The sequence below is a fragment of the Pogoniulus pusillus genome, chromosome 11 (genome assembly GCF_015220805.1).
Source record: "Pogoniulus pusillus isolate bPogPus1 chromosome 11, bPogPus1.pri, whole genome shotgun sequence".
Classification (NCBI taxonomy): domain Eukaryota; kingdom Metazoa; phylum Chordata; class Aves; order Piciformes; family Lybiidae; genus Pogoniulus; species Pogoniulus pusillus.
Window position 1 is genome coordinate 23,024,172 of NC_087274.1, and position 25,742 is coordinate 23,049,913.

Here is a 25,742-nt window from a genome sequence, read left to right on the forward strand (position 1 = left end):
ACTGAGAATAACCATCTTATTGGCTATTAGACTTCTGAGTTTCCTATTAATAATCTGGTTATTGGAGGGTGAAGAGAAGATATAAAATACTTCATTGGTCTTAGGTACATTTTACTTAGATATATTGCTAAAGGATCTCAGAAGTTCTTATAAGACATGTCTGTTTCTGCTGCTACACCTACCTGCTTGAAGCCTTATTTTTAGAACAGATACAGTGTCCCTAATTGAGAATCCACTCTTATTTTATAAAATACAACACGCCTATTCTTCCTGTCCCACACCATAGTGAGATTTGATAATTGCAAGAATCCGTGGAGCTCAGAAGCATGTCCTGCACTTTTGATGTGTACAAACCTTTGTTGCACAATATCAGTGAACAAAAAACACTCGGAAAGCCTAATGTGCATATGTCTTTAGGAATAGACAGCCAGGAGCTGTCAGACCCCACTCCTCCAGAGATTCTAAAGATCTGCTGTCTCACAACTGAAGTGGAAATTGCATAAGCAATTATCAAATAAGATGGGAGTGAAGGGGGAAGAATTTTCATTAAGCCTATTCTGAAATGGAAGTATATGCAGTCTCACAGAGTAGCATTCCTCATTTCTGTCCTTCTCTGGATCTGTTGTGAGAGAAAATGTCCACAACAGAATGTACTGCTGGTTGCAGTTTGGATCAGTACCAAGAGAAGGATACTTTCATTGAGATTTATTTTAGTGCTTTGCTTGTTTTGTCTGCCTCAGAAACGACCTGCAAGCTTCTCAGGACTATCCACAATGGTTTCAAGACCTTTCCAAATCAAAATAAGCTGCCTTTGAGTCCATTACTGCACATGCAGTAAGGTTGCTTTTTCTACGTTGATTAATGGCCATGTGTAAGCAATTAATTTTATCTGTCTCTTAAGACAGTGACTTTCTACAGCTCTATGCAATTAGCTTTAGATTTGACTGTCCTCAGTATGCTGTTAAGCAAACGTTCTCCTCAGATCTGCCCTCCTTTTCAAAACAACGATAGGCTGAGCAATACAATCACCAGATAACGGTGGCACTGTGTATTACTCTACCATTTGAATTAAATTTATGCAGAGGTAACTAAATTCAGCGGTACAGTCGATACCCAGTTTGGTGTTTCAGCACATGTGTTACTTGCCTGTGGGCTCAGAAGCCTGCTTCTTGCATCTTACACTAGTCTGGAAAAATTCATTACCTTTCATAGACTGAGTCATGCAAAATACGCAAAACTCTGATTTCCTTACAATCACAAACATGAGATGAGGAAACCTCTACCTAAAACTCTACTATGCAATTGCCAGTTATTTCCATGCTTACTATGGGAATAAGCTCACAACTTTTATGTTCTTCCTGATGGCTTAGTGTATACTACCTATAGATTCCTGTTTCTCTTCTCAGGTTAATGTTTTATTAATTAACAATATAAGTCTTACCAAGAAAGTAATGCCCCTTGAACCAACAGCCAAGTGGAATGCAGTAATGAAGAGTTCCAGTTTTTTCTTTAATACATGATATGAGTCATGCACTTGGATATGATTCAGTCATCGGATATAATTCGGTCATAGGCTATAATTCAGTCACTATCAGCTTCTGGTATAATTGGCAATAAAACCTGAGCCTCATGAAATGTCCTAAGTTCTTCTGATAATCTAGTGACAATTTTACTGTTAATGACTGGCCTTATATCAATGTTCTTCCTTTCATATGCTAGCTTGTACCATGAAATTTCATGATCTCTTGAGGTCCCTTCCAACTCAAACCATCCTACTTCCATGACTCCACAGCAGCTTGCTGTTGTGGTTTGTGCCTAGCTGGTTTGCTCTATCTGAGTCCAAACCAGTGTACTCATTCACATTGCAAACCTTCAGCAACAAGAGTGGGCAGAGGTCAACTCCAACTGAACTTAAAATCCAGTACTTGAGACTCAGTAGATCAAACCCTGCCTGGCTACAACCTCCTTCAAGGTAGTTGTAGAGAGCAATGAGGTCTCCCCTGAGCCTCCTCTTCTCCAGGCTCAATACCTCCAGCTCCCTCAACCACTCCTCATAGGGCTGTGCTCCAGTCCCCTCACCAGCCTTGGTGCCCCTCTCTGGACACGTTCAAGCACCTCAATATCTAAAATAATGAATTTCTGTTGATGCTCTTTTTTATTCCATAAACTGTGTACAAAGATACCTGATTCAATTGATATCATAACAAAATTTATTTCACTTCTAATGCCTTCCTGGAAGATGCCGTTTTGCTTACATAATCACTTATAGAAAGTATTAAGCTACCTAAAAAATTAGATGGTTAGGAAGTATTACTCATTATCCTGAACAAAGACTGGCAACTTTATTGCAGAAAAATAGTTTTACAATTTGTCTTTGCTTCAGTTGCAGCTAGTCTCTTTTAATGGAGAATTCACTGTTATTTGGGAACTTGTTATTGTATTTGAAATGTTAGAAGTCTTGCTATGAGTCCAGCTCTATTTGTCACAATGGATATCAATGCTGTCACAAGTGTTATATGCACACTCCTCAGATCCTGCTCTTCTCCTTAACACATGTTCATCCATCTCCTGTTCTGGGCCCTAATGTTGATGGTTTCCTGCTGGTGGAGACTGGAGAAGTCATCTGAGAAGTCATCTCCAGTCTTTTGTTCTTTGGCCTGTAGCTCCACATGACATCTAAATTTACTATATAACTGAGCCTTTTATGCTCTTATGTGCTGTTTCTTTAAGTGCAAATCATCTGATTGCAGTTGCTAGGTTCAGCCAAGAGGATCTGCATACAACCTTCTGGTGATGCGTCAGGTCTAGAGGTCAGACAGGAATTATCAGTCAGCAAGTCAGAGTCAGGCCCATGGTACTAGCATCCAAGATTGGTCAGAGGCCTGTGATCAACAGACAAGTCCATGATAACAAGGCAGGTCCAAGTATGAGCTTGGACAAGGCAGGCCCACTGGTCAGGGTAAAGGTCTACATCAGCCTAACCTAGACTGGAGACAACAGCTGAGAACATCCCCTTGCCGTGTTCTCCTGAGTGCCAGTGAAGGAGAGTTCATATTTGTTCAGAGAGGTTCTCCCCATGGCTGCACCCATCCTGTAGGTTGGCCCTGAGCCCAGGACAGACTGTGTGCCGGGGGCCCTGACACCAGAACTGCTGAAAATTGTAATAACTAACAGACTTTGACCCTAATAGCTTTTGAAATGCAAAGCAGGCACTTCAGCCATCAGCCTTTCCAGTGTTTCATAACCCCATGAAATGCAAGGCACTTTCTCATCTTTAAGTTTATGCAGTTGAAACCCACTGAGTGTAACAAAACCTTTTTGTAAGGATTTTAAGGCTACAACAAAGGACATTTAACTTCCCTTGGAAATCGCAGCTAAAACTGTAGAGAGGTGGGAGGATTTATCTCACTAGATTTTTCTTTCATTCTCCAGTGCCTCCAACTGGGAGAAAACCATCCATGTTCACAACGCAGCTAATTTTACCGTATTTACATTTGAAGTTTTAATAATACAAATTGAGGCAATAACACTTTAAAGCAAATTCTTACATTAGTTTCTCTTTCCCTACTTTTAGAGGAGAGTACTTTGGTACTATCACTTAGACTTCAGGAGAACAAACAGTGAGCTGCTGCCTGCCAGATTTCACAGAAGCATAGAAACACCCACACTGGAAAAGCCCCTCAGGATCACCAAGTCCAACATATAAACCGACTCTACAAGATTCCCCTTAAACCATATCCATAAGCACCACATCCAAACGACCCTCAAATACATCCAGGGTGAGTGACTCAACCACCTCTTTGGGCAGCTCATTCCAGTGCCTGACACTCTCTCCATGATAAAAACTTTTTGTGAATCTGTAGAGAGAACAAAAGTGTTACACAAAAATATCTGCATTATTTTTTGTACCTAGATGAAGAAAAAATGAGATAGCAGACTTAAAAGTACATCTAAACAAGCTTAAAGGGTCTGGTAGCTTGAAACAAAGATGAGATTGAGGTAATTTAAAATAACTGAGCAGGTTGGATAGGGCAAATTTTGGCAAAGTTTATTTTCCTAGCTTGAATTCCAGGACCAGCTTTCACAAGGAAGCAACATGAGTATGTATTTCTACTCTGGGCTTGCTCTGCGTCCTTTTTAGGCACATTCAGCATTGTGAGGAATGCGTGGACTCTGGGCTGGAGCAGTGTTTGCTGCTCCCAGGGGGCTGAAGCTCAAGCCGTGCAACCCAAGTTTTGAGCAAGCTGGAGACTAGCTGAGTGCAGCACATGCAAAGACATTTTGTTCCCATTTACCCCTACGCAGAGGCCAAGAGTGATCTCTAAGGCTAGGAGGATTCATTATTTCAATGAGGATGATCCTGTGTGAGTCAGAACATGGAGCTTCACCTGGATAGTTAGCAGTTCAAGGGATCTTTTGGAAAAGGTTGTGTGTCAGGATACATCTGCCTGCTGGGAGCAAATTTTGCTATGGCATGAAATGAGAAGGGAGTTTCAAGCACTTAGTACCCTGGCAAGAAGCTTCCTTGCTTACAGCATTAAAGAAAACAATAGAAGCTGCTCAAATATATTGGTCTTGGGAAATGTGAAAGTATTCTCCAGTACGCTGCTAAAATCTCTGCCTTTTTCAGAACTGAGGGCAAAACTCCCACCCTAGAAGGACCTCATTGAGGGGCATAATCCTTTCTTATAACAAGAATTATGTTGAGGGTGCTTCCTTTCTACCTGGAATGAACCCATACCCAGCAGCACTTCTGATCTTAATTCAGGGCATGACCTTACAATATAAAAGCTTTTACTTGTCAATATTTAATTCAACATTTACTAAATGGCAGGTGGATGCTAGGCTGACTTCACTAGAAATAACTTGGCAAAGATTTAACTAGCTTAAATCTACATGGAAAGTAATGTTGGGAATAACCCTAACATAATGATAACATTAAATTCATGGCTCATAAGATTTTTCCTAAATGATGACATACCAGACCTGCATGTGTAAATGAGAAAAAAATGGTTAAAACCATACTAATGGCCACCACAGCAAAGGGTAATTATTAACCACTTTCTCTTGCAAAGAACTGGGAAATACACTACAACATCTGACCCAAGGCACTGTTACAAAATATTCAGTAAAAAAGTCTTTTTTTCAATATTCTTTTTCTGTCCTGCACGCTTCATCTCATGTTCATTGTCCCCTAGTCTGTCAGAGCTGATGCCTACTTATTAAGAACATTGAGAATTTAAAATTAAATGACTAAATAAAAAGGGTCAGTGCCCTGGATTATCTCTCCAAGTTTTAGCAGGGCAGGAATGCAATTCATGGCCATCAGGGGCATGCAGCCATGAAAGACCCCAAATTCCAATTCTGGGGTCTAACTGAGAAGCTAGGTTGTCTCACTACCAAAGTATTTATGTACTTGCCCCGTGGAGTTAGGTTTAGAATTGTGCTGTATCCTACTGCTTTGCTAGATCAGGGCTTTTCTGTAAACCAAAATCTGAGCATCAGTTTGGCTTTCCAATTTGAGATTATGTTTCCAAAGAGGCCTATGTGCATAGAAGTAGCTGCATCTTCACACATGCATGAGCATTCATAGGTATAGTTACTGATGCTGGATGCTCTCTAGTTTACTTAAGCACTTCTGTTTCCATCTTCCTAACAATGGAATAATTAATCTCACACATGAAATGAAAATTTCACAGTCTTCTGTCTGAATATTCAGTTGGTGAGCTTTTAACTTAAACTTTTTCTGTTCCATTTATGATTCTCAGGGGGCAAAACACCTTTTCTTCTTTCTTGCGTGGTATCTAACAAAGCATTTATTGAGTTTTTTGTTCTGTTTCTTGGCCTTGAGTTTAAGTTACCCTTGAGATGGTTTCTTTGCATTCTTGCTGAGGTTATAAACCGGAATATAAAGCTTGAGAAACCTTGGATCAAAGAGGTAGTTTTGTTTAGTCCGGAAGGGTTTATTCTAGCATGGAGTGGGTGGCTCTTCAACAATTGTTACATTCATGCTTTTTGAGAGGACACATCTCCCCAAATCTTACATAACCACACACAATATGTTTTATAACCCAGGGATAACAGCTTTATAGCCTTGTCCTGTCTGTTTTCCTGTCCTTATGCTCATTATCAGACATGCTGATCAAGACGTCCTTTCCAGAAACAATGGATGCTACTAAGGAGTAGCACATCTTCATTTTAAATGTCACCATCTAATCACTTTGGATTAATTTACAGGTCGAGAAGATTTCCATTAAAATGTAGATTATTAAAATGTGAGTTAGATGTATTTAGATCCAGAAGGTATAATTTGTCACTTGTTTCTGAGATGAAAGATTTGTTTGAAACTCAGCTGTCCACTCCCTTACTGTTACTGCAAAGAATGAAGACAGAATCTCTTGTTACCTTATAACCACTGCATTACAGAGAGCTAAAGTATGAGACTTATTTGGCTTAAAGTGTAAAGACACTGTTAGATAAAATATGCTAGATGACCTTACAGGGAACTTCTTTCCTGGCCCTCAAAAGTGGTGTGTTCATTGATTAGCATCTTGTAACTGGAGAAGGATGCCTATGTTTAGCTCAAGTAAATTTGATGGTAATATCTTTGGAGAACTTCACTGAGATTTATGTAACAGGATCAAAAGGGATCCGTAGCAACTGCCAAAACAATCATAACTTGAAATACAAAGCAAGCATCACATGCTCAGTAATGCCACCTTCCCTAACAGAACAGGGTTACCTCAAATCCCAGACAGAATTTACTTTCAGCCAACTCACATCTGTACTGCTGCCACTCGACCTAATGCATCTTGGATAGTTTAGCAGCTTCAATCTTACAGATAATCCAACTAAATTAGCTATTAAGGTCTTTGAGGAAATGCTGATGGACCTAATTTAATGTACTGAATTTTCAAAGAAAGCAATACACTTACTAGCAGGGAAAAACCAAAACACAGAGTGTCTTTTCATACCAAAAGGTGTTATCTTACCTTTGGGATGGAAAAGCCAAGTCAGCATTGCTACACCCTCGGCCTGACTGGTGTTTTCTCTAGTATGTGTTATGGAGTTCCTCCCTACAGCACAAAGACAGAACTTTCTATGAACTACTGTGAGTTTATTACTTTAGAGTATGTCACGTCCCAGTCTTTCAAAATCTTGCAGAAGGTTGACTCCTGACAGGTACCCCACACTGTCTCATACACGTGAGTACTGGCCCAACACAACTCTGTTTAAAGCCATTTACAGCACTTAGAATGCTGTGGGTGTTCCTCCACCTGATCACTTGTAATCGGGTAAGAATATATGAATGCAAGCCCTAGCCTTAGGCACTTGCATTTCAAATGTCTATTGGTTCCAATGTGGGAAACAGAGCTTTTTCATGTTGTTCAGTGACTGAAACAAAGACCTCTTGTATGGTATTGCAGCCATATGAGGCAGTTTGTTTTCTGCCGGGTAGGAAAGATTTATTGCACAAATTCCAGCCAAGGAGTCATGCTATTCTGTCATTTTATTGTTAATTATTCATTGATTCTATAAAGGTATAAAAGAGTTAGAGCTGCCTTTGAATTTAATTCAGTGTTTTAACTGTCCCTAATTCAGGAAAGAGGGCTGCTGAAGTAATCCTGAAGAAGGCTGCACCTGAATTGCACTGAATTTTGGAAGCCACTGGAAGTGAAGCATACTTTTTGGGTAAGTGGTGAGTGTCTAAAAGTTGAACTTGATACTTTTCTAAATTTGAGTTGTTGCAAAGCTTTCAAGGGTTTGAGTTGGGGAGGGAGAAATGGATTTATCTTGGTATAAACTAAACTTGTGAAGTTTGCACTAGAAATTCCTCTGCTAGTCGAATTCTCAGTCTCTATATAAGCAGTCATTAAGTCTGAAATCTCTGTATTCCTGTCCTGATTAGAGAGTTATCTGGAAATAGCTATAACATTCCCACAGTCTAGATTAAAAACAAAAATTAAATACCACACTTAATTTTGAAATAGAAATTTCTTGGTGTAAGAGATCAGATTGTGACTTGTATGGCATACAGAAATCCAGACATAACAATTCTTCATCTCATAAAGACACTTCAGGACTGATACTACAGATTGTGTGTGTGTGTGTGTGTGAGAAAGACATACATATTTTAGTACTATGCCAGAAGATTACTGAAGAGTGTTACAGGTATGTCTGGAAGGTGGAATGTCTGGAGTATTTCAGATTAACTCTTGCTGCATAGTTCAGCATCACAGGAATGTTCTGTGCCAAATGGAACTCATGCCACACCTGAGTCCAGCAATGGTATTTTAATTTTGGGGCTGTTTCACATTTTCCATAAACAGGACAAGAAACATCGCCTTGTACAGTCTCACTCGCACTAGATCAGATCTAGTTTAACCAAACTACCTGGGCAGAAAATATCTGCTTTACTTCTTGATGGAGTTCCAGAACACCATTTCTTGATCAGATAGGTACAATCAGGATATAACAGATAAATCTGTGTTCTGTACATTGGATGCTCTAATTAATCTTTTCATTAACTGATGGTAGATTTCTTTTGTATGAGTATATGTGTGTGATTTACAATACCAAGGAGAGTTGCACATGCATTGAAGTACAAGTCATAGACCAGCCACAGAAGCATCTAGCTTGAAGCATGGGATAGTTGTCATTGCAAGGACGGCTCCTCTTTTAAAGGCACAAGTGTTCAGCCATTTGGAGTTTCAGCTACCTGGGAGGAAAAAAGGCAGCAGCATGTAAGATGTGGGACAGGAGTGAGATTCAAAAGTTTTTACTCTGTCCTCTTTTTTTTTTTTTTTTTAACTAGAGTTAGTGTTGAAGCAGAAGAAAAAATGGGTTTCAGAAGCACCTACCTATTTCCAATACAATCCATAGTGAACCAAAGTCTTCAGGCTGGACGATTCTGCTTTCCCAAAAGCAACAATTTTTAGATGTCTGTCTACCATGACCCAATAGGGCTTACTGATCCCATTTGGGTTATTTTTACACCATCATATTTTCCAAAGCTTTGAGATACATATCCTACTCACAGCATTGTCTTACTCTCAGTGCTTTTTTTTACCATTTTAAAAAGAAACCAAACCCCTAAAAGAAGTTAACTGTGAGTGCAAAGTAGCCCATTTCAATTCCTGAGAGTGAATTTAGCCAAATGGAGGCTGTTTTTCTGATTTCCACATTTTCCCCATCCATCATAGTGCAATGGCACAGACTGAAGCTTTTTCTAGAGATAATGTATTCTGCACTTGGGAGACTGGCATGAAGGCCATGTATGCCCATTGTGAGGCATCTATGTCAGCAGAGCTTTTTATATTGCTGATAAATCTCCTGAAGCTTGTCACTGTTGTGCCTTGGGTGAAGTGATTGGTGGCTTGGTGTAAGCCCATGGAGTAAGTTTGTCTAAACAAGACTGTAAATAGGCCCTGACTGGCTACTGGCCCAATCGGTGCTTTACGCTCAGACTGAAAAGCAACAATAATTGATCTAGGTCTTGTACTCTGGTTAGTTTATTGGGTTTGGTGTTTTGTTGTTGTTGGGTTTGTGGTTTATGGAGGGTTTGTTTGGGGGTTTTGTTTGTTTTGATTTTTCTTGATAACTGTAGCTTATAATGTGGCTTTTCTACGGTGGTCAGCTCCTTGGTGATTTTGTGATCTAGCATAACAACTATGGCTATCTAAAATCTGAACTAATCTGAAACAGCTTCCTTTGCATATTTGCTTTTTTGTGGACATGACAGCTTTCCAATAGCTTTTGTTTTTCTTGACTTGCAGTCAGTTATTGAATGTTGAACATTCAATAGAAGTTCAGAACCAAACCTAGACTACAGTAGGTTTATTTATACCTCTCTCAAGTCAGATTGTGGTGCCATTCATAATACTGCTTCCCTGTGAACTTTTGAGCCACCCTTGCCAAGGCTAACAGTTTGTAGGAGTTAGCTGGATTTCATGCTCTAGCAATGAACTCAGCCTATACACTGCCAAATAAGCTGCCAGATAAGTAGGTAAGCAAACTGTAGCTCTGATTGCAATGCTGACATGGAAGATGCTTCCTAGTCTGATGTAAATTAGTCTTTCCTGATTCCTGGATCACCTCCTGACTAAGTATACAAGGGAGGAAGCAGACATATCTAGTCTGTCATGACGCAGAATGACTATTTCTGGATCCACAACCTAAGTAACTTACCTGGTACTGGCAATGTGAACTTCAAGGGGAAGGAACACACATCTCCGATGTATCCTTTACAACTTTTCAGTGAACATTCACCAGCAGCAGCAGTACAAATCTAATTTTCATTCCCCTGAATGGAACATCACCTCTTTAGATTTTGTCAGACACTGTAATCTGAAGATCACATGTCCAATAGATGTCATCATGTCTCTCTTCCCTGCAAACAAGTCAATAAGACTGCAAAAGTAACATGCAAGATTTCAGTGGTTTCTGCTCATTCCAGCAGTCCATATTTCTTACTTTTTGCATTGTGTTGGATGCCTGTCCTGGATATGGTAACACTCCTTTTTCTACAGTCCAGTGGTTATGTACAAGAAGTTGTGAAACAAGGATTACTCCCAATTTAGAAGGAACAGCTCAGTCTGAACAGTTCTGCATATGGTGCACTCCTAGCAATTAAACTTTACGTACATAACAAACATACCTCGAAGGCATTGTAAAGACTGCTCAAGGCATTTGTCCTGAAAGCTCTTTTGGAAGACTAGTTTAACAGGAATTGACTAGGGCACTTTGCTGCAAAGGGAAAGGACTTGTCTGCAGTATTGATTGCATTGGAAGGTAGAGAGGGAAGAAAATAATTTTTCTGGCTTTAGCTCTGATAAGATGTTGTCAGGTCTTTGGCTTTTCTGACTGAAAAGCTCTCAGAACTGTCTGATGTAACAGCCCCAGTACTGCCAATGGCTGCACTCCTATCAGGCAGGAGTTCTTCTTAGCCTCTTGCATGTAGGATGGCCTCAACACAATTTTTACTCCAGTCTGCTGCTTCAATAAATTATTACCTGCCGTGTGTCATAGCTTGCTACCTTGTAAACTCTTGTCTACAAGAAAGCTTGCATTGAAGACTCAATTTACCATCACCATAATGATCAAGTAAGCAAAGACCTTGAAATAATGCTGTTGTCTCAAGGTGTTGAGGTGGAAGAACCCAGTAATCCATATTCCAAGTTAACCGGACAGACTGACAGTGGTCACACAATGAAGCATGGTGTGAATAACAGATAATCCATCCTCTCTAAAACCCCAGAAGTCAGTTTAGTAACTTGATAAATGATGATCAAAATATCTCTTAACATTATTAAAGCCCACACAATGATGTTCTGGCAAGAATATTCTTGACAGAGCAGTAAACAGACAGACCCCTCCTTTGCAAACACGTTTGTGCAGTCTAAGAATCATTAGAATCACACCACCAATTAATCCAAATGTCCTGGTTGCAGCCCAGCCATAGTATGTAGTTCCACCCAACCATCTAAATTTCTTTTACAGCTGCAGTGGGTGTGATGCTTCTGCTCTAACAGAGTGTTCACTGAAGGGCCTTACACTGTAGCTTTTTTTCCTTCACATTTTATTTGGACTGAGTACTTCTGTATCTGCTCCACAGAGTGTGCCACCCTCTGAGTAGACTACTCAACCGTGAGGCATATGTTTTGTTTTTAACTGCATTACATTTGGTGCTGCTACATCTTCCTGGACCAGGATCTGATTTCTGAAGAAAGTAGCTAAACTTCTTGTGAGCTTTTTCAAGTTCTTCCTGGGTCAGATATGTGAGTTTCATTTAAAACAAACAGAAAACAACAACAGTCCAATCTGTCTCAGCTGGACAGTACCACAACTTTCCCTCTTTTCTTTCTAACAGGGTAACAGAATGGAGAACAAACAGCAAAGCAATGGTGAGATGAAGGAAAATAAGGCAGTGAAGAAAAAAATGGTGAGTGAATTCCCCAAATCTTCTGTCAAAACATGTTTAAGTTAGAAAAAACTTCTTCACTGAAAAGGTTCTCTGGCTGGAACAGGCCATCTAGGGAGGTGGTTGAATTCCCAACACTGGAAATATTTTCAAGACACAGAGATGTGGTGCTGGGGGACACAGTTTAGCCCCAGACTTGGTAGTTGGACTGGATAATCTTAAAGGTATTTTCCAAGCAAAACAGTTCTATGATTCTGTCTTTGCTGCCTGGGGACTGGAAGCAGAAAATTGCTGTTCAGAACCATATGAATACCTGCAGGCAAGCACTTAGTGTGCTAAACACAAGAATGCTGCTGCTTCCAATCTAATCTGCCTTTGCTACCGGGGTTGCTAATGGCATTACTGTGAGACTGCACCATAGGTCTCTTATTCTACCCTGCGTTTCTTGCTCAATGTATGTCTGCATTTGCACTAGCCAAAAAGTGGCTAAGGCAAACCATTCTGTGATTACTTGACTTTGGGGCAGTTGAAAGCCTCCCTTTTATGGCCACCCTTGAGGCCAAGTGCTAACATTCTGGAGGAGAATTTCTGTGCCTTCAAAAGGGAATTTTGAGATGCTGTATTCTGTGGAATAAAAACCTTTGATTTTGTCTCTGACACATTCTTTATGCAAGAACTCTCAAAGCTCTGTATTCCCCCTTCTGCTTTGACACAGAAAACAGTAGAACAATGCTATTTTTTTCATGAGAACATGGAGATTTGAGCAAATGGAAGCTGTTGAGATAAAAATTGGAGTGGTACAGAGAGAAGCATGTGTTTAGCGCCTGTAACAAGGGCAATGGTAAAAGGTTTTAAAATGTGTGTTTAAGGTGAGAAATTGCTCACATATTAATCACACGTAGCTGTATCATTTGTAGTTGAGTCTGAACCGATCTGCTTGCACTCTGCTGCTTAAAAGGAAAGTAAATAGTGGTCTGATTTATTGCAAATGAACTCCATTTATTTTAGAGGTTTGATTCTTCTAACTTGACTCTTTTACTGCTTATGACCACTCAAAGAGATTACAAATGATGTCTGCATCATTTCTCTATGCTGATGTTTCCCAATATGTACAACAATTTTCCATGTTAACAAGCAACATATGACTTTCTGTTCAAACACTGCTCGGCTTGATCTGAGACAATGACACTTCAAAGCAGCTACATCACAAACTGCTTTCAAAGCTGGCATTCTTTATAGTACTACTTATTGTGTCTTTGAGGGCTCTGAGCTAGTTGTGAGGTCTATAGCATGGGGGAAGTGGAAACAGTGCAGATCTACACCAATTATTAACTGCAGTCATAGAATGATAGAACTGTTTTGGTTAGAAAGTACCCTGAATGGTCCAATTCAACCATTCTCTAGCACTTCCAAGGCTTGTGATAAACATGTCCTTCAGTATCACGTTTCTGCCTCTTTGAAACACTTCCAGGGATTTGGATTCAATCACCACCCTGGGAAGCCTGTTCCAGTTTTGAGAATCCTTTCGATGAAGAAGTTTCTACTAATGTTCAGCCTGCATCTGCCCTGGTGTAACTTGAAACCGTTTCCTTGTCCTGTTGCTTGCTACTGCAGGGGAGAAATCAACCCTTACATAACTTCAGGGAGTTGTAGAGGACCGATGTCATAAATGAAGTACAATAAAGCAGCTCGGCTCATCCATTGCCAACTAGAACGTGCAGTTTAACTCTTAGCACTTTAGAATCCCCATTTGCAAATAGGTATCTTCAAAAACAATAGCCCAGGGGGTTTGTCTTAACCGTGTAGCATCTTAACTGGCTGCAAGTCTTGCGGCATCTTCGCTTCGCAGCCTCGGCATCACGGGAGCTCTTCCGTGTAGACCAGCAGCCATGGTTTCCATGGAGCATCCGCGGCGTGGGGCCAGCCTCCCCAGCCGTGATCCCCCAGCTGCTGTGCCGCTTGAAAGGGAGGGCGTGATCGACAACCCAGTCGTTAACGGTTCCCTGCTCTGCTGGGCGACCCGCTGCCGAAAGAAGAAGCCTCAGCGGGCACACGCTAGCTTCAGGTCCGTGCCAGCAGCCCCTGGCCCGTTGCCGCTTGTATCCCCCTCCCCAGGAGCCATGTCCTCCTGTAGCCGGCGCTGTCAAACCGGACCACGGCTGCCCGAGCACCCCACCCACCCACTCCAAGCGCCAGGCGCGGCCCCGCCGCGGCGGCCACTACCTCCCGGGACCGCGCCCCCGCGGTGCCCCGCTCGCTGCCCGGTGGCGATGCTCGGCCGCTGTGCACGTGTGACAGCGGCATGGACCGTGCGGAGGGGCCGGAGGAGGGGGACACGCTGGTGGCACAGGGAGAGACAGGCGGCCGCCACCGCCGTTCAGAGGGGAGCGTAAGTAGCGCGATGTAGCGCGACGTCTGCCGCAGGGTGACTTTTTCAGGGTGGTCGCCGCGATTGCGGGTGGTCGGCGGGGCTGGAGCGAGCCCGGAGGAAGGGATGTCAGCCTGCGCTGCCGGTGTCTAGGGCACCGTCGGCCCGGAGAAGGGAACCATTTCAGTCTGCTTCCAGCGGGGTGCGCAGGGAGATCAGCGAGGCTGTGAGAGCGGGACTTACTCCCGGATAGCGGAGCAGAGCTTGTCACCTCTCGGAAAGTTGTTGGTGCTGGTGCAGGAGAGGCTGGCGGCGGGCAGGCGCGGGGGCAGAGCTAAAAATACCGTGGCCACCGAGCTGGGACCCAGAGGACCGGCGGAGGGCAGCGCCGGGGCCGCTGTGTGCCCACACTGGGAGAGCTGCCGCCCCTCGGATGTAGCGACCGGCGGTGGGAGGAGAAGGCCGGACAGTTTGGTGCTTCTCCGCACCACCCGTGCTGGAGAGTCCAAGTGCAGACCTGGGGCGACGGGACCTGAGTTTCCGGGCTCCTCCCGAAGCCCCGTGGGCAGAGCAGGCAGGGGGATCGCACCTGGCCGCAGCGACTGGCTCCCTGTTTGATGCTCCCCGGGTACGTGGTGCCTTCCTAGCTCTGAATCTCGTTAAGGTATCGGGTAAGGTGGCCCAAAATCCAGATGCCCAATGTCAATGGAAAAGCAACACCTGTTTAAGAGTGTTAAAACTGCCTTGTGTGTGCGTGCAATGTTTGTGACTTAATGCTGTGTAGTATTTAAATCTGACAAAGGGGTTAGAGTGAGCCAAAGTGTAATGCTCTAAACTGTGTTTTGAAAACTGAAATGCAAACTATCATGCATTAAAACAAATAAAAAGAAGACAGTTTAAGACTCGGAGTAGCTTTTGTGTCAGCTACTATGCTCACTGAACCAGGCAGGAGTTGGAAAAAACATGTTTCAGAGCATGTTGCTTTTCTCTGTGATATGACCCAACTCGTGGACTCTCACAAGTAAGCAGTTCTCAAGTATCTGGAGGTCTTTGCTGTGAACTGACACGCAACTTTCTGGACTGAACGCTTATTGCTGTGGTGACAGTCACACCTGCCTGCGCTTGTGCTGGTGACAGCAACGCATGGCTAGTGAAGTCAAGAAACACCTATGAGGAAGGCGTGTTCACTGTCTTGTTTCCCAGTCACTGTTAAAACACATTTAGCTTTGTTTCGTTTTTCCTTGTGTTGACATTGCAACGGGGTTGATACTTTTCTGAGCAACAGTTTGATTTATTTTTTTCCACCTTCTTGCTTCATTGTGCTTTCATCTTTTATCTGGTGTTGCTGAAGCTTGAGCAAATATTTAAAATGGTGTATGAGGAGACAGGTCATGGTGAAATCGAAGTTCATATTCCAAGAACTGTAAAACTCTGAATCCACTAAACCTGAGGTTTTCTGCAGCAGGCTGTATGCTTGAAAATCTCCTGATACTGAGGTAGGCTCTAAACCCAGCTGTCTGCAATGCTTGAAAATGAAGTAAATGTGGGGGCTTCTAATTCGACAGCACTGTGATTTGTCCTGCATTCACTTCCATTTAGCTTTGTGTGCATCTAACTGGTCGTGTGGAAAGTTTAAAGCATCCACTGAAGTTTTATTAAACACTGGGCTGTATGATCCAAATTGTTGTTTGCAGGATTCTCCTGATGGTTCTAATGTTAGAGCAGAGCCCTTTACCAATACCGCGTCAGGATTACCACATAGCACTTCCAAATTCGAGTTTATCATTTGTGAACCCTTTGGGAGCAGTTTGGCAAACCTCCAGGAATATTCTCTTTCACATCATTAGCTCAGAGTAGTATTAATTTCTACTAAGTGTAGAAATGCTTCTGCATAGTAGAGAAATACTCAGCACCTAATACAAGGTGTTACCACTAAAAGCTGAATGAAGTCTTAGGTCAAAATTTCTACTTTTTACTACCAAAGCAGTGGTGCAGAACTCTGTGTGTATCTGGCAGGTTCATTTTAAGAAGCTGGCTAATAATAATAAATTCTATTTGCCTTATGTAAAAACTCAGTGGGATCTATTTCTTGCACAAGTCTTTCCTTCCCCATGTACACTTCCTCCTGACCTCCCTGAAAACAGGCTGGTTAATGAACCATGTAATCTCTTATAAAGTTCCCACGTTGTATGGAAGAATTTAAAACCACTCAGCTGTCCCACAGGGTGAGTTTTCAGCCCTCAGGAGTGGCAGGTACAGAGTGTGACGGACCCTACGTGTACTGGGTTGTAAGCTGCAGTCCCTGCCCTGGCACCTGGTTATGTCCTCCCTTCCTCACGAATAGTCTGAAACACATCACCTTGCTGCAATCCAAGCAGCAGTAAATATGAAGTGACAGCATTTCAGCTAACATTTACCAAGACATAAGTGAACATCTGAGCTTCTTCCAACCTCACAGATTTTGCTGCAAGTGTCCCATCAGCCTTCACATTAGCAAATGCTGGAGAAGTATTTTTTCAGCAAAGAAGACTGTTGGCAACATATTACTGACAGAGAAACAAGGAGTATCAGGTATTCAATGCAACAGGTCTGTGGGAAGAAGTGACTTAAGTGAAAGCCTGTGAGATGGCATGCTCCCCCACTGTCAGGAATATAAGGATTAGTGAATCTGGGACAAAAAAAAAAAAAAAAAAAAAAAAAAAAAAAAAAAAAAAAATTATTCCTGCAAACCAGGTTTTGTAACTAAAGTGCATTCTCCAACGGTAATTTGCTGCCTCACACGCATGCTGTGCAGTGGAGACACCACTGTCTCTTTTTCCCCAGAAGCATGCATGTACCACTCCGTTCTTGACTGCCCTCCATTCTCCTCTTTTTAGCCCATTTCTGCTAACCATTCTTGCACATTAGATTTTGAATGAAAGGGAGGGGACTACTTTGATTTGTGACATTTGAATTTCAGAGTATTTTCTGCCTTCCTCAGTATTACTTTATGCCACTGAGTTTTGCTGGATTACAGATAATGCCAGTCCTAAAATGTTAAAATTAGGGGTTTGGCATCTGCAGCAAGGACATCTGCCTGCAGAAGCTATGCAAGATGGCATAAGGGGCATTTAAAGCTTGAGGTACGTTAATTTAAAGTATACTAACAATGACTGCATCTTTGCTTTGTTTTGCAGAATTGGTCTGGGAGTCTTATTGTGGCCTCTTTAACCGGTGCGTTTGGCTCGTCTTTCCTTTATGGGTACAATCTCTCGGTGGTGAATGCTCCCGCAGTGGTGAGTGACTGACATTTGGATTTAACACCACTAGAGGGCAGACTTGTCCACCCGTTGTGTGCTCCTCAACCTCCTGCTTTCATGATCCTGAAGTAGTACAAGAGGTTGTATCTCACACGGCAACTTTTCTTTGCCTGAGAGCATCTGTCTGCTGTCTCTGAGGTTTTCACATAAACACAGTACTTGTCAGCAAACAAGGGTGTTGAGGCGAGTGGATGCATGTGGTTTGTCTTTCTCTCCAAGTCCAGACTAATACTAAACTTTCTTGCACACTTTTGTGTGATAAGGTGGTTTTAGCTCTTTGTTTCTGGCTACTGAGTATTTTTTGTAACTGTATGTACATGTTCAGCAGTTTCTCTTCACATCATCCTATTCTAGAGGGTGGCACAACATTTCATTCCCACAGTACTGATGCAAATAATTCCTCTGGCTTCCTTTTAAATAACAGACCTCTTCTTCTGTGCTTTGTGCTGATGCCTTGTTTGGTTCTGAATTCGAACTGCTGCATTGGCCGTCTCTTGGCTGCAACACATGGACCAGATTTGATGAATAGAGTACTGTCACATCAGTGCACAATATTTGGGAGGATTTCATTAAAATATCAGTTGTCACAAATGGAAATCTGAGCAGTTTGTTTTCACACTGGCTATCTAGAAATCCTCTTATTGCAGTCAAGCACAGCAGTAAGCAATTCAGAGGAGCTGCAAGCAATGCTGTTTTGGAAAAGTAGCTAGTAAATGTTGGGAGCTAACTGTGGAAATCCCATTTTAAGATAGTTCCTTTCCTTGATAAAACATGTTGACTAGGTTTCCACTGAAGCAGACTGTCACATCAAAGATGCAATATTTATGCAAATAATGAAAGAAGAAGTTTTAATTTACATTTCACGTGTGCATGTTGTTTGCTAAACTGACCACATAAAGGACTAGGATGAAGATAGCATTGAGAAGTTTCAATTGCCTCCTTCATAAATTCTGGGAGGTTTTGTAAGTTTCTGGTAATTTTGATAACAGTACTACAGAGTTGGAAAAATTGGATATTTATTTTGGCATGATACATCTAGGCATCAGTTCACCTTGCAGCCATCAGAAGATAAACACTGCTTAGAAGAAATCAGAAGGAAGCTGAAATTCAGTGAGCAGTGTTATTGATTGTCCTGACATTAGATATCCTTCCTGTACTGTCAAGAGAGCAGTGAGAATGATCCAATTTCTAAGCTTTTAAGTGCCATTTTAAAAATGAGCTGTCCTGGTAATCAGTTCTCCTGCCCCGTTCTGTAGGAATAAAAGGAAGGAAGAATTATAGGATGTGCTTTTTGGTAAGACTCAGACAACTGGGCTTGAACCGTGTGATAGATGACAGTGGTGATTAGAGCATGGTTGAAGGTGCAACCATGCTGTTGCAAATGCTAAATTCCAAGTGTTGTGGGTAGTAATGTTTCCAGAATTGTCCATTTTTTGCTTAAAACCTTTACTGTTGCTTTTGAACTGAAATTGGGCACCATGCTGATGGCTTTGGTCGTACTGTTGACAGATATGTATGAAGTGCCCCTTTTCAGCATGTGATGTTTCAGTGTTTGATTAGGAACGTGTCTTTTGCATGCATGTCAAGCTGTACATTAGCTACAGCTAAGGTGTAGTCCTGCTGACAAGGAACATACAGCTGTGCAGTTTAAGAGTAAAAACACTAGTGTGGCCTCTGCTCCTCTTTCTAGTTGCAGGGCTAATCTGTGCCATCCATTTGCATGGAATAGGCCACTTTTCTGTCTCTCTCCCCAGAGTTGCAGTGGCCAGGTCCAAGGGAATAGTCTGGGCTCTGCTCATAGCCATGATGGGAAGGAACAAGTTGTACCAAAGCTGTCCTTGCAGCACAGGAAAAGGAGCTTTTTCCTGAGCTCTTTTCCTCCTGTATGTCACCAAATCAGTCTGCTGCAACAACACCCTTTGGGAGTACTAGTGTGAAGTGACTGAGGAAAACCAAAGGGGAGCAGGCTGTAGCTATAGATAAACAGCAGCCTTGCAAGAGGTTATATTGAGAGAGCAGTAATTCCTAAAAGTTGTAAGCTGAGTTTGTAAATGAAACTTTGTAGGACAACCAGTTTGTTCTGATGACATCATGCAATTTACAGCCTGCATTGTACAAGCATCTCTCTGTAGCTTGATGGTTATCTTCTGCCCCGTTTACTTCCTTTTGATGTCGAAAGCCCTTCAGCCTTAGAGAAGGACTGTATAATACTTCAAGAGATATTGAAAAAATGCTTGATAATGACTGCTGGCCAGAACATGGAATATGTCCAGGATCCTGAATCTAAGCACAATGGTGAGCTGAGTGAGGGGAAGATAGTTAAGACTGAAGTGTTTAAGAGCTACTTGTAAAATTCTTTTTGGTGCTGCAAGTTGTGCCAGCTCACCAAACCACAGGGGATACCCCTGCAGCTCTTACCAATGAACTTTACCGCAGGTCATCTTGTAAGGTAGAGTCAGTCCAACTTCATTTTGTTGCAAGGGGGAATAAACTGCACCAGCTCTGCTGAGAGGAGAGATCATGCCCCACACAGTCCCCTGCTTTTCCCTGGGAAACAGCAGTGGTCCATCAGAGATGTACTTCCTCCCATACACAGTGCTTGGCCACACCAGAAACTCAGAATTAGAACTCTTCTTGGGCTTGTTCAAAGAGTTACCAGAATTTATTAACAACTTACAGGAGCATTGGAGTATTCAGCAGTAGGGGGACAAATGCTTTAACAGAAGCTGAAGTTGTATTTTTTTTTCTGAATTTCAACAATTCATTTAATAGATTGGTGATGGGCTAGGTCTGTAGAACAATGATGTGCTTTGTGCAGGCAGCAAAGTCTGCTACTTACTGTAGTGCAGTGCTTGCCCCTTCCCTGCGGGCAGCTGCAGCTCTGCATTCCTTTTGGAGCTGATCTGGGAGAGTGAGACTATTGAAAAGTGTACAGCCAGCTGTGTCAGCCAGTTCAGTTGTCATTGTGTGTGTCTTCTGTGTAACTATGGGTAAGGTCATTTTTCTTAAGAGCAGTTCAGCTCTTCCCGTGATGTAAGTTATTTACAGTTAAAGATGCAGGGAAATATTTCCCTTATATTTAAAACACATCCCTTACATTTATAAATTAAAAAAATATATACATATATATCCCTCATATTCCATTCATATTTCCTACCCTAATGCTACTTCTTGTCTTCATGAACTGAAGCAGCAGAATACAAGATACTGGTATCAGTCAGCTCCTATTCCTTGTAGTCCTTGGTTAGTGGCTAAACTTCTTGTCTGCAGGCTTAAGCCATTAGCATTGTTCAGATGACTACTTAAAATGCCAAAGGAGCCTTTCCACGGAATTAAATGGATTCAAATCCAGTGGGTTTCTGTAATCAGATCTGCTTTGTTTCATACGCAACTCCTCAAAGCCTCTTCTACATTCATCTCTACTTGTCTGTGTCCAGCATAGTTAAATGTAGTTAAATGTTTGTATGCTTTTACTGGTTCAGTTAGTCCCTATTGCAACTGCATAGGGAAGTGACATCCCATTTTTTGAGGAGGAGGTAGAAGAGAAAGGGTGATTCCTGCAAGCTAGCTACTGTGCTTTTTATTGTTTCTCTCAGTGGTGTTCTTAAAGTGTGATTAAAAAAAACCAACTTATTTACATGTATTGTTATGTATTTTCTTTCAGTATATCAAGAAGTTTTACAATGAAACTTGGGAAAGAAGATATGGCTTCTCAGTGGATGAAAGCACATTGACACTCCTCTGGTCTGTAACTGTTTCTATTTTTGCTATTGGTGGCCTCGTGGGTGCCATTATTGTTACCCCAATTGTGAAGTTCTTTGGACGGTAAGTGTATTGGAAGCCTCTTCTCACATGGTCTTTCTTGGAGACTTGACTTTATTTAGGAAAAAAACCTTCTCACCACAGTGAAAATTCAAACTTCTTCAAATTACAAAAGCTCATTTCTTAAAGTTCCAATTTTCCAAGATTTAAATCAACACCTTTTTCTCTGGCCTTGCTGGGCATCATTTGAGTCACAAAAGCCATTTGCTCTGAATGGGCAAAGAGTTGAGATGTCAAGAAGGTTGTTTTGTCTACTTCCATCACTTTTGATTGTACTCTCCTAGGACCCTTTGACATTCTCCCAGCTCTTCCACATCTCACTTTTCACCTCAAAGAGTGTATTTCATATACTCAGAGAGTATATTAAATATACATATATTTCATATAAGTATATATTATATAAATATCTCATATACTCAAAGAGTATATTTCAGCTTCTCTGTTTCAAGCTCACGGCAAGTCAGTATTCTCTGCTCTGTAAATATATTATCCATTCTTTGTTAATTTATTCTCTCCCTTTATATCATCATTTGATTTAAAATCTTACAGGTTTTTCATAGTTGCCATTTTTTTAAGGTTTGCAGCTTCTTCTGCTAAATCATCAATTCAGCTTTTACACATTTATTAAGTATGTGAAAATATGCTTGCTCAGATTAATTAATTCCCAGAATTGCCACTGATTCTTCTTTACTGTATTAAAAACTGAATTTAAAGATGGGTTCATAGATGGCTTGAATTTTGGGTGAAGTGTAGAACAGCTGTGTGTGAAGTTTTGTTAGAGTGGTGGCTGATTTCAGTCACGCCACTGCTGCAAGCAGATCATGTTTCTGGGGCAGAGCTTGCAGAGTCTGCTGCTGTTTATGTTTATCCCTGTTAAACCATGAAAACAGCTCTCTTGCAGGTAAGGTGTATGAGTATGTGATTAGAGATGGGAAAGGATTTTACCTCTCAAGGGTGCTGGATAAAGGCTGTTTATCAAAGTGTAGTTCTTGAGTTTGCTGTTCACACTGTGCTTGTCTGGTTTGGGAAACTAGACTGATATATTGGTGTGGTAATCGAGGAGCACATTGTGAAATGTTGACAGAACAATAAAATACTTTGCCTCTGAATTGTTGAAGTGTAGGTTGGAGGATTGTGTGCATGATGGAGCTGAGCTCCATTTATGCTGACACAGAATAATGAACTAAGTGGATCAGAAGCATTAGTCAGAAATAATGTATAACTTTAAAAAGAGCACTCTTGAATCATATTGCTGTAAAGCTAATAACATAATTTCCAAATTACCGGGTTCCTAGGCCCTACTTCAAGAGAGAAGCAGAGCAATTTTTTTTCTTTAGGAGAGCTTTCATCCACATAAGCCTAAGTCCCGTGTTGACACTTGGTAATTGAAATTCTCTTCTGCTGAAGAGCAGCTGCTGTTGCATGTCCTCGACACCAGGGCTATGTGCTCAGTGGATTGCTCTAGCACACTGCTGGAGGGACATTTGCAGGAGAGGGACAGGGACTTTCCTCAAGCATAGTGAACCATTTGGAGTATGAAGCAATTAAAGGAATTCATCTGCCACTTTGTTATTCTGAAGTCACCAGATGGAGCTGAAATGCTGATCCAGTACTGAATCTGTTATTGCCTTTCATTTAAACATCTACTTAAAAAACCACACAGCTTCTTATTTAAACAGCTAGTTTTCTTACTATACTATTTTGCATAATATTTTGTATCATATTTGCTCCTGAGTCTGAATTTTGAGACAACAATGCATTTTGGATTAGATTTTAATTCTATTATTTTCCTAGTGGTAAATTTTAGACAAAAATATTCTTAAATCAAATCCCTAATTAAAGTTATTGCAGCTGTGGAGGGAGTGTAGTTGCTAGAATTCTGATCTCTGGAGTTGTCCAGTATCATAAGAGCAAATGACAACCTTGAAATCACAGGAGATTAATCATATGTGATTCTGTAAAAAGCCAAGGGCAGTTCTGAGGAAGAGATTCTCAAGTAGTTTTAATATTCAAAATGCCTGAAAAAATAAGGCAGAAAAAAAAATCCTTAAAGCTTAGCTCTGTTGCTGTGTAGCTGATGGGTAAACTCTCTGTCTCAGCTGCAATACTTACAGACACTCGTTTCTGCTGAGCAAATAGCTCTTCACTTAGGACTGCTTCAGACTGAGTACAGGATTGTGTTGCATTCCTGCAGCAGCACAGATAGTCATCTTCGAAGGAACCAGTTTTGGCACTAAGTTGCAAAGCTTGCTGCTTAGCTTAGGATGTAGCAGCTTGTGACAAATGCTCTGTGCTCAGCTAGCAGTACTCCTGTTTACATTCATATAGAAAGCTTCAGGCATGGCACTTAGATTCTTAGGATGTGTAGGATGGCTAATTGCTGTGCCTTTGAAGTAAAGCTCTTCAGTTAACTGTGATATGTTTTATTATTAAAGCTGTGGTATAGATTTGGAACTGTATACTTTTTAGTCTAGTACTGTAGTTTGGAAGTCTACAAAATGTTTTTGTGTGTTAGCCACTTTTGGAGTTTATTCATGGATATTTAATAGCCTAGTGTGCTTGAAAACTATGATATTTAACTGTTGTGAGGCTGGTGGCTATGTAAAGTATCTCTCTCTTTTAGGAAATGTACCTTGGTGCTTAATAATGTGTTTGCAGTGACAGCTGCATTGTTGATGTCCCTCTCGTTGTTGGCGGGGTCATTTGAAATGCTCATCCTGGGCCGTGTTATAATGGGTGTCGATGCAGGTAAGCTATCATCATGCTGTACATATCTGAAATGCTTGCATCTTGCGTAATCTTTCTCCTTTCCCCTAGTCAGATCTTTCTTTACATTAGAGGCATTTCAGGGACTGGCCATAATGATTGCACAGAACAGACTAAAGATTGGAGTATCTGATGTTTGGAGAAAATCCTGGAATGGATGCTAGCTGCTGCTGTCCACCTTGGTTATGTCTCTCCCTGTACTCCTCCCGCTCCATCAGAGTGTATCTGTCTTCATGCCATGAAAATCCTGCTAGTTCATTGCAACTGTAAGCCTGTATTGAGAGGAACATCTGCTAATACCTTTTACAGTAAAAATATTTCATCTGACAGTGTCAGCTCTGTCAGCTTGACACGCTGGGGCTTTTTTCCTTACCAGCACCAGTACTAACTTGATTTTTCTTGCTTTGGGATGAGCCAATTTAAAATCTGTTCTCTTGGTGATTCTCATTTCTGAGTAACCTTTGGCGCTACTCATCAAACAGTAGCCTACGCACATCACTGTAGAGCTGTAACAGATAATCAATCCCATGGTTATTAAATGGTGCAAAAGTAATTAGACATACAGAGAAGATAATTCATATCTGTGGATAGATTCAGTTCTGTTCTTTGCGTGGTTTTATATCACTCTTGTGAGCAGATTAGCACTCAGACTCCTTTCAGTAGACATTTGTCCTTTACCTGGCATAATGAAAAGACAATTTGACTTATTTATTCCTTCCTTCATAGGCATCTCTCTGAGTGCACTTCCCATGTATTTGAGTGAAATATCTCCTAAGGAAATCCGTGGTTCATTGGGTCAGGTCACAGCAATTTTCATCTGTATTGGTGTTTTCACTGGTCAGGTTTTGGGGCTACCAGAAATATTTGGACAAGTAAGTATTTAACAAATGTTTTCTGTGAGAGAACCCAAGAGAACCCAAGCATACTTAAAGTGTTACATTTTAATATTTTAACTATGTTTCTTTCAAAAGTGGAAAACAGAAGCATTGGTTTTCTGTTCTGAAGCACTTTGAAAAGTGGTTTCTTCTGTGTCTTTTAAAATTGCATACGTATGACTGAGTCTGGTAGGTGTGGAAGTGGTTTTAACAGCCTGGATTGCTTGTGTGGGTGCACATGCAGATTCCCCTTTTCCATTGCCCCTTTCTTGATGGGCACCTATTTTTGCTGGTTTCCAGTTTCTCTGAGTGCTATAGAAATGCTAAGAGGTTTTTTTTTTCATTGTTCATTTGTAAAGTTTCAATGTGAGATAAGACTGAAAAACGTTTGGTTTAAAGGTCATATGAGGACCTGAGTAGAAAGACTACTGATTAGAGTGTTCCTCGTAACTCCTACTTTTACACTAGGAGATGGAAGAGCAGAGTTAATATATACCTTTCTGGAAAAGGATTATCTGTTCTGATGTAAGAGGTTATCCTACTGTTGTAGGCTGAGATTATCTTAGTGGCCACTGGATGTCATCATTACTCTGAATAAATGAAGTCAAGGTTTATTCAGGCTGGCACTTGGAAACACTTTTCATCTGGAGATGAATCTTCACGGCAGTGTGGAGGCAATGTCTGCAGCAATC

General features: G+C 41.3%; 1 protein-coding gene across 4 annotated transcripts in view; it reads left to right on the plus strand.

Moving 5' to 3' along the window:
• Nucleotides 1–25,742, plus strand: part of SLC2A9 (solute carrier family 2 member 9) — an 80,769-nt gene that overhangs the window by 10,701 nt on the left and 44,326 nt on the right. For all 4 annotated transcript variants that reach the window (XM_064151446.1, XM_064151447.1, XM_064151448.1 and 1 more), the window contains 6 exons: nt 7,603–7,699; nt 11,870–11,941; nt 17,465–17,563; nt 21,252–21,412; nt 24,033–24,157; nt 24,902–25,047. In XM_064151446.1, the coding sequence (XP_064007516.1) occupies nt 11,879–11,941; nt 17,465–17,563; nt 21,252–21,412; nt 24,033–24,157; nt 24,902–25,047 (594 nt within the window). In that variant the 5' untranslated portion in view covers nt 7,603–7,699; nt 11,870–11,878. The remainder of the gene's footprint in view (nt 1–7,602; nt 7,700–11,869; nt 11,942–17,464; nt 17,564–21,251; nt 21,413–24,032; nt 24,158–24,901; nt 25,048–25,742) is intronic.